An 8,158-nucleotide genomic window follows, 5' to 3' on the forward strand; every position below is an offset into this window, starting at 1 on the left:
TATTCAGTTACAAGCGTTTAACTGTATTTAGACGTCTAGAGGATCCGAGTGAGTGAGTGTGTGAGTATAAGTGTGCGTGAGTGTGTGTGAGTGTAAGTATCTGTGTGAGCGCCATCATTTTCGTGGCAGATAATGCTCCGTCGCCAGGTTCACTGCCGCATTTTCCGTATCAGAGCCTTGGGACGTCCTCCCGACGTGAAAGGCGCTATACAAATGTAATCTTGTTGTTGTTGGATGGAGTGAGGAAGTGAAGTGCATCACCGACAACTTGTTTCATCTCCTCCATTAAGTCTCATACGGCTGTTTTATAACAGGGGCGTAAAGAGGACATTGTGGACACCCTGTACACCTCTCCAAACTCCTAGTATCGGATTTGGGATGGGGGAGTGGGGGGGGGGGGGTGGGCGGGGTGGGGGGAACTTGCGCAGAGGGAAGCTTGACACTTCCTAAGTCTCATTGAGGCGCTGGATGGTGCAGTCGATCTTCGATGATGTTGAAGAGTCCAGCAGACCCGGGTTGGGAAATGGGCCTCACTTTGGCTCGACTGGTAACGGGCTTGTCTGTGGGTTGGGAAGGTTGTGGGTTCAAGGCCTTGGTCGTGGCACTCAAACGCCAACAGCTCTGTGTTGTCAAGCGATGCCGTCCTCCAGACGAGGCTGTGGTGCACCCTCATCTACTTCCTCCTTGTTTGACGATCCTCCAGAGAAACTGACCATTCAGCCTCGGGTTTGTGCTGAAATTGGCCAACGCATCTCCCCGTAAAGGCTCAGGTTCGGTTCACAGCAATTTGCTGTGGAGGCACTCCAGCGACATAGGCGATGTATCAATTTCGAACGCTCTAGCTTTGGCGCAGTGCCTTTCGCTCCGGGAGGATGTCTCAAAGCGCTTTACAGGGAATACTGTGGGTTTTGTGGCTGAGTGGAATGCAGGGTTTCTTACTGCCTGCGAGGGACAGATAACTGTGTTCAACCACATGATGTATCGAGGGAAGTGAAGATGTTTTTGTGATTCTTACTTACTGCGGATGGAACAAGTCGGGCTTATTGGGAATTTAACATTTACTGAAATCACCAGAGACGTGGTGATCTCTTAAGGTTTGCGTGTACCATCTTAACATGATCGAACAATGATGGGAACTTAATGTCCCCCTCCTCCTCTCCTCCTCTCCTCCCCCCCCCACTCCCTCCCCTCCCCTCCCACCCCCCCCATATCCTCTCAGTCAGTGTGCCCTCAAGTGTACATTTAATGCAAGGCAGAAATGAAGTTGGGAAACTGGTAATAAATGAACTGATTGATTGAAAGCCAAACCAGCGATGTTTATATCTGCAAACCTGGACGGAAGAAGCAGGAAGGCAGGTAAACACAGGAGCTACAAGCTCCCCCTCCCAGCCCCCCACCAACCCCCCCACCTTCTTTAAACAGTAAAGAGATGGGTTATTATAATTATAATTATAATTCTACATCAAGACTTGAACGCACCTAGTCGAAGATGAAGCTACAATGCAGTGCTGAGGGTGTGTTGCATTATTGGAGGTGCTGTTAGGACGAGACGTTAAACCGTCTGCCTGTTCAGGTGGACGTTAAAGACCCCGCGGTGCTATTTCTCTCTCTCTCCCGGTGTCCCCCAAATAAAATTGGTCACTCACTCCATGGCTGTTTGTGGGACGTTGCTGTGTGCAATTGTGTGGCTGCGTTTGCCTATACAATACACAGCAAAATCTATAATTAACGCCCTAACAGTTGGGACCCTGCATTTAATATGACTCATGCAAAGTATGAGTTAGGTCAAACCCGCGTAGAATATAAACCCTTGGACGGGACTCGGGCAGATGTGTGACTTAGGGGACGGTGTGATTTATACAGATCCGATTTATGCCGGTTTTACCGTGTAGAAGAGTGCGGGAGGGCGGTGACTCACAGGGAGTATAAAGCCTGGGGTGTAAACCAGTTGGGCCGAACGGACTTGCTGTGTGGCATTCCATGGTGAATCTATGTTGGTTTTGTTGCCTGAAGCCGCTGAGTTCTCGTATAGGGGCAAGACCTGAGAAAATGGGAGAACCATCTCCGACTTGCAACCACTGACTTCGCAAAGAGCAGGAAGGTCAAGCCGGCCTCTGCACTGAACTGCAAAGAGATGCATATTGACCCTCCCCAAGCCACTGAGTTACAAGGGTGGGTGGGGGCTGGGGGGGGAATTCCTGCCTACACCAAGGTATTTTGGATTAAGGATCGCAATAATCCCTCCATAAATAATGGCAATAATAATTTTGGTCACTCGATCGACGACTTTCTGGGACACTGCTGTGCACAATTGGCTCCCGTGTTTCGCCCACGCAAAATATACAGTCACTACACCGTATAGGGTATGATGTGAAGCACTTTGAGACGTCTCAACGACGTGAGAAGGCGCAATATCGAATGCGAGGATTATTATTAAGGAGAGGTGCGGAGGGGGAATTTAAGGCAGGATAATAGGGGGGGGTGGGGGGGTGGGAAACAGATGCCCTTTCAGCAGTCACGTGTCCTCGTGGTTAGGGGGTGGGATGGGAGTAGGGGAGGAGGGAGGGAGGGGGAGATGGGCTCGTCTGAAGATCACAGGAATATTCCTGACAGCCCTGACTGCGTCTCTCCTTCTCATGTTGCAAGCCTTCATTGGATCGTGTGAGATCATTGGTTGCTGGGGCAGGGGACGGAGTGAGTGAAGGAGAAAAGGGCAGAAATAAAGGACAGGAAGTGGAATGCGGTGTGTAATCCGAGTTTGTTATTTAACCTAGACGCTGGAGGTGGTATTTCTGAGCCCCGTATTTAGAGGCCGGCTTGACCTTGCTGCTCTTTGCGAAGTCAGTGGTTGCAAGTCGGAGATGGTTCTCCCATTTTCTCAGGTCTTGCCCCTATACGAGAACTCAGCAGCTTCAGGCAACAAAACCAACATAGATTCACCATGGAATGCCACACGGCAAGTCCGTTCGGCCCAACTGGTTTACACCCCAGGCTTTATACTCCCTGTGAGTCACCGCCCTCTCCTTACGCCCTCCCGCACTCTTCTACACGGTAAAACCGGCATAAATCGGATCTGTATAAATCACACCGTCCCCTAAGTCACACATCTGCCCGAGTCCCGTCCAAGGGTTTATATTCTACGCGGGTTTGACCTAACTCATACTTTGCATGAGTCATATTAAATGCAGGGTCCCAACTGATACGATTTATGTGGGGATTATTGTATTCCCTTCTCCCTCCCTCCCTCCCTCCCTCCCTGGTGTGTGTGTGTGTGTGTGTCGATTGTCCACAGTGATTGTCCATATTTGTTTGGCTCAAACCTATCCTAATGGGAAATACCAGCTGGGGCGGTAGGGGGCGCTCTCGGCTTGCTGTTGAGCTCCTCTGATCCACTGTGTCCCCCCCCCCCCAACCCCGGTATGTCCGCTTACGCCCGTTTGCATGTTTGGGCTTATTGACAGGTAGAAAGAAAGGCAGACTGTTTCCTTGAGAGCAAACCCCCACCCAAAATTCGCCTCTTTTACGAACAACAACAACAACAAGATTCCATTTATTGAGCGCCTTTCACGTCCCAAGGCGCTGGGTAAATAAACAGGTGAACCCTTTGCACCTTTCGTGTCGTCAGAAGCTCTCAAAGGATCTGGCTGTCAAGCGGAGTGACTGTGCGTTCTGCGGGCGAAAAACCGTGGTGGTGTACGAGCGATGGAATTTTATCTCCTTGAGGGGGAGGGAGGAATTGTTAGCGGGGGTGGTGGGGGGGGGGGCGGGGAACAACGACAACAACTTGTGTTTCATATAGCACCCCTCACGCAGGGGTGGTGTCCCGGAGCGCTTGAAACTCCCTTCTCTTTTCCGAGCCGTGTCAGAGGAGAGGTCCATTTAGGTCAGTTCCCTCCCTCCCAGCTCCGAGCCTCACGTTTGCTATTCATCAGGTCACCCGTCCGAAATAAAACGCTCGTCAAACCCCCACAAGCGAGAGAATCACTTCCGGACGCTCTCTTGTGTTTTTTTTTAAAAAAAATTCTCATCTCAGGAGCCGGGTTTCCAAATGTCAAGAGCCCAGAAGAGTTACATCACATCACTCTGTGTGTGTGTGTGTGTGTGTGCGTGGGTGGGTGTGTGGGTGTGGGTGGGTGTGAGTTTGTGTGTCGGGAGGGGAGGCGGTTGGAATAGACAAGCGAAGAGCTGCCAAGTTTATTTATTTACGCCCTTGACTCACCCACCCTCCCCTCTCCCCACCCTGCCTTTGCCATCGGGACCCGACCCCACCCTGACATATCGGACGTCTTAAAGGTGTTGTATTTAATGTACTGTGTGTGTGAGTGAGTGAGCGACTGAGCGAGCCAGGGCGCGCGCGCGTGTGTGTGAGAGGTTTTTTTCTGTGTGTCAGCAGTACTTCAACCTGGTCTCTGAAAATAAAGAGCATCACTGGGCAAACTGAAATCTAGAAGCACGGGTTTATTTTTAGTTGATGCCTCACCCACGTGTCGGTTTAAGTTGATTAGAATGTTCCACCAGGCAACTCACAACTGGACCTGTGCAGTTGTTCTCCTCGGCCTTCTGATTGGGATAGGCTTCCCGGCTCCGATTGCACCCAGAGCCAGCGAGCGATGGGAAACCTTGCTCTCCAGGTCCATGCACCCTGTGTCTGGTCGGAGGCTTGACCTGGACTGGGACAGGGAGTATTACACTGGCATCAAGCGAGTCAGGAGGCTTTATTGCAACGTGGGCATCGGGTTTCACCTGCAAATCACGTCCGACGGACAGATTAACGGGATGCACCAGGAGAACCAGTACAGTAGGTAGTTCTCTTGACGGTCAAAATTCTTGCTTCTCTTGGCTTTGCCGGACAGATGCTTGCTCTGCATGCCGTGAAGGGGAGAGAGAGTGTGTGTGTGTGTGTGTGTGTGTGGGTTGGGGGGGTTGTAAATATGCAGGATTCAATGAGACATTTTTGCCCCCTCCTCACCCTATAAGGTTTAGCGAGGCGAGGTGGGCGAAACGCAATGTTCATTGAAACAACCGACGCTCACTGTGCTGACCCATGTTCATCGTACGCTTTGAGGTGCTGATACCGCCCCCACCCCTTCCCACTTTCCCTCGTGTGAGCTCGTTCCCATCTTGAGCTGTCCTCAACCTTCCAGCCACCCCCCCCCCACCCCATTCCCACCAGCTCCCCCCCGCCCCGCTCACACACACACACACACACACACACCCTACGCTCAGCGAATTGTCACCTTGGGTCATGTTTCCCATGTAAAATTCGGAGAACTATAGAATAATATAGTGGGATACAGTGTATATCCCCCTCCTCTTGGCTCCTACCTCCAGCTCGGGCGCTACGCCAGAACCTTATAGGAAATAATATCTTGGGATACAGTCATTTGGGACACGGCATGTCAAGCGACTGCTGGGATGGTGGAAAGTGAACTGGATGCACCTTGGTCTGTTTTCTCCGAGCAAATTCGTACGTAGAAGCGGAGAGTTTATTTTCCAACCGGCAGGTTTTGCTTTAGATCGGGAGATACAGGAGGATAGGGACTGGGAGTGTTTGTTTGTTCGGCTGCCAAAATGCGATCGAGTTTCCCGAGCAGCTGATTGAAGTTTCGCACAGCAAAACGAAACCCAGTCTTGGTTTAATGCAGGCCAGAGTTGAGAGACCATTGAGACGCATCTGTTTCCATATCTTTCCAGACGTGAACGGTGCTGTCTATTGAAAATAATAATAATAATAATAATAATGGTAATAATAATTTGGTCACTTCAATCCGCGACTGTTTGTGGGGACGCTGCCGTGCGCAATTGGCGTCCACGAAATATACAGTCAATTCACATCACGGTGCATTCTGCGAAGCGCTTTGAGACGTCTCAACCACGTGACAATGCGCTGCATCAATTGCAATGATTATCATTACTATTATTGTATTGTATTTACAACACGGTCCGGTTCGAACTGTTTTCGCACAGCTCCGTGCTTTAATCGGCCGCTTTTCTTGGCGAAGAAACCGATGAAATTCCATTGAATTCCAACGGAAATCAACCGAAACCTTGGACAAGCGGTTGGCTTTCAGCTGGAGGTTATTCTGTCTTGGCTGAGGCACAAGTTTAGATCAGCTGATTATAGCAGGAACCAGGAAAAGCAGTTCGTATTGGTTTTAATTAGACCGCCTGGATGCCAGGGCAAAATTAGCCAGCAGACTGACCAGTGTCAGGTTGCAGTGTCAGCAGTGTTTCATAACATGGGAAACTTGGGGACGGGGGACCAGGGGGAACGGGACTTATTTGCAAAGGACTTTGTTTCGCCCAGAAAATATGCAGTCACTGCACCCTGCGGTATATGCTGTGAAGCGCTTTCAGGTGTCTCAATGAGGCGCTTGATCAAATGCAAAGCTTATTATTATTATTATTATTATCATTATTAAATGAGTTTTTGTTTTCCCTCTACAGAGCTGGTGTGTGTGTGTGTGTGTGTGTGTTTGGGCCTGTTTTTACCCACTTGATAGATATCTTATATTAATAATCCTTGCATTTGATGCAGCGCCTTATCACGTCCTCAAAGGCGTCTCAAAGCGCTTCACGGGACACACTGTAAAGTGGAGTGGCTGTGTATCTTGTAAGTGAAACGCAGAATCCAGTTTGCACGCAGCAATGTCCCACAAACAGCCATGGAGTGAGTGACCAATTTCATTTGGGGAATTGTTGGGCAGGACACCGGGAGAGAGAGAAGCTCCTCTCTCTTTGCGAATAGCGCCGTGGGATCTTCAACGTCCCCCTGAACAGGCAGACGGGGAGTGAGGTTTTAGCGTCTCAACCGAAGGACGGATACTTTGTTCAAATGCAATTTTTTTTAAGAGCTTTGCAAAAAATCGGGTGGAGGTTTCGATGCTTTTGTTCCTTCGCCAGTCTTTAAGACGGGTTATTTTATTTTAAATTATTATTATTTTTAGCTCCAGGCATCCCACCTACAAAAGGAAATCCTAGAGATAGATTGTTGGAATGGAATGCGCTCTCTCTCTCTCTCTCTCTCTCTGGTGGGACGCATTCTGCTTACCTAATGCCGGAAAGTATTAGGCGCGGGTTCCACAAGAGCCAAGGCTCGGGTGGGGGAGACCCCAGAGTGTGCGTTGGGTGAAGAAGCGGTGGGGGGTGCCCGGGGGGTGAACAACGACTGAGAATAACACAGACTAGTTAGCGATGAATCTCTCTTGCTGTTTAGGCCTGTTGATGATATCTACAGTGGAGCTGGGAGTTGTCAGTCTGTATGGAGTGAAGACCCGGGTCTTCATTGCGATGAATAAAAAAGGACGTTTGTATTCAACGGTGAGTGTTCCACTTTATAACTGTGTTTAAATGAATTGGTTCTTTGAAAGCTCTGCCACTGGTAAACACTGTCCAGCGAGCTTCCTTCTACATACACCCTCACACCCCACCACCAACGCCCCCACCTCCCCCTCCCATCCAACACCCAAAGGGGGACTTACCTCCCCCACACCCACACAGAGAATGTCCCACCCAAGTATGACACGAAACAAATAATTATGGAGCGTGTTTATCCAAGCTTTTAAATAAAGAAAAATATATTTCTCCTGCAGACAAACTTCAACCACGAGTGTAAATTCAAGGAGAGATTCTTGCCCAACAGTTACAACGCGTATGAGTCGAAGGCGTACGTGGGAATGTACATCGCGCTGAGCAAACACGGCAGAGCCAAGAGGGGAAGCAAGGTCTCGCCCGTCCATAAGGTCGCTCACTTTTTGCCGAGGATGTGACACGAGGAAAACGCAGACACGAGTGGGGCAGACTGGCGTTCTTCTGTGCCGTAAATTTCTATGGTTCTTTGGGGATTGAGGGAGAGAGAGGGAGGGAAGGAGGGAGGGATGGAGGGTGGGAGTCAGGGAGGGAGGGAGGGAGGGAGAGAGAGAGAGACAGAGAGAGAGGGAGAGATAGAGAGAGAGACAAAGAGGGAGGGAGAGAGACAGGTGGAGGGAGAGAGAGAACAGAGCGATAGAGAGACAGAGAGGAAGGGGGAGAGCTAGAGAGAGAGGGAGGGAGTGACAGATACTTCACAAGTTTGGAATTTGGCCAGCGGAGTACTGATTGCAGAAGAATATATATATTATACAGAATATTTATCGTCTAATAACTTATTAATTTATGT

General features: G+C 49.8%; 1 protein-coding gene across 1 annotated transcript; it reads left to right on the forward strand.

Annotated features, from left to right (window-relative positions):
• Positions 1–636: 636 nt before the first annotated feature.
• On the forward strand, positions 637–7,845 carry LOC103182483 (fibroblast growth factor 6). Its single transcript, XM_007899532.2, has 6 exons — positions 637–726; positions 2,033–2,212; positions 2,775–2,916; positions 4,469–4,798; positions 7,217–7,320; positions 7,593–7,845. Exons 1-6 carry the CDS (start codon positions 637–639, stop codon positions 7,767–7,769), a joined length of 1,023 nt encoding a protein of 340 aa, XP_007897723.2. The 3' UTR covers positions 7,770–7,845.
• Positions 7,846–8,158: the final 313 nt, after the last annotated feature.

This window comes from Callorhinchus milii, unplaced genomic scaffold (genome assembly GCF_018977255.1).
Source record: "Callorhinchus milii isolate IMCB2004 unplaced genomic scaffold, IMCB_Cmil_1.0 Scaffold19, whole genome shotgun sequence".
Lineage (NCBI taxonomy): Eukaryota > Metazoa > Chordata > Chondrichthyes > Chimaeriformes > Callorhinchidae > Callorhinchus > Callorhinchus milii.

What these genes read in the sequence shown, in the direction of transcription:
- LOC103182483 (XM_007899532.2), top strand. Translation starts at nt 637, where the DNA reads ATGCCGTCCTCCAGACGAGGCTGTGGTGCACCCTCATCTACTTCCTCC. An exon ending in AACTGACCATTCAGCCTCGG is followed by an intron (nt 727 to 2,032) that starts GTTTGTGCTGAA and finishes GTTCTCGTATAG; the next exon opens with GGGCAAGACCTGAGAAAATG. An exon ending in AAGGACGTTTGTATTCAACG is followed by an intron (nt 7,321 to 7,592) that starts GTGAGTGTTCCA and finishes TTTCTCCTGCAG; the next exon opens with ACAAACTTCAACCACGAGTG.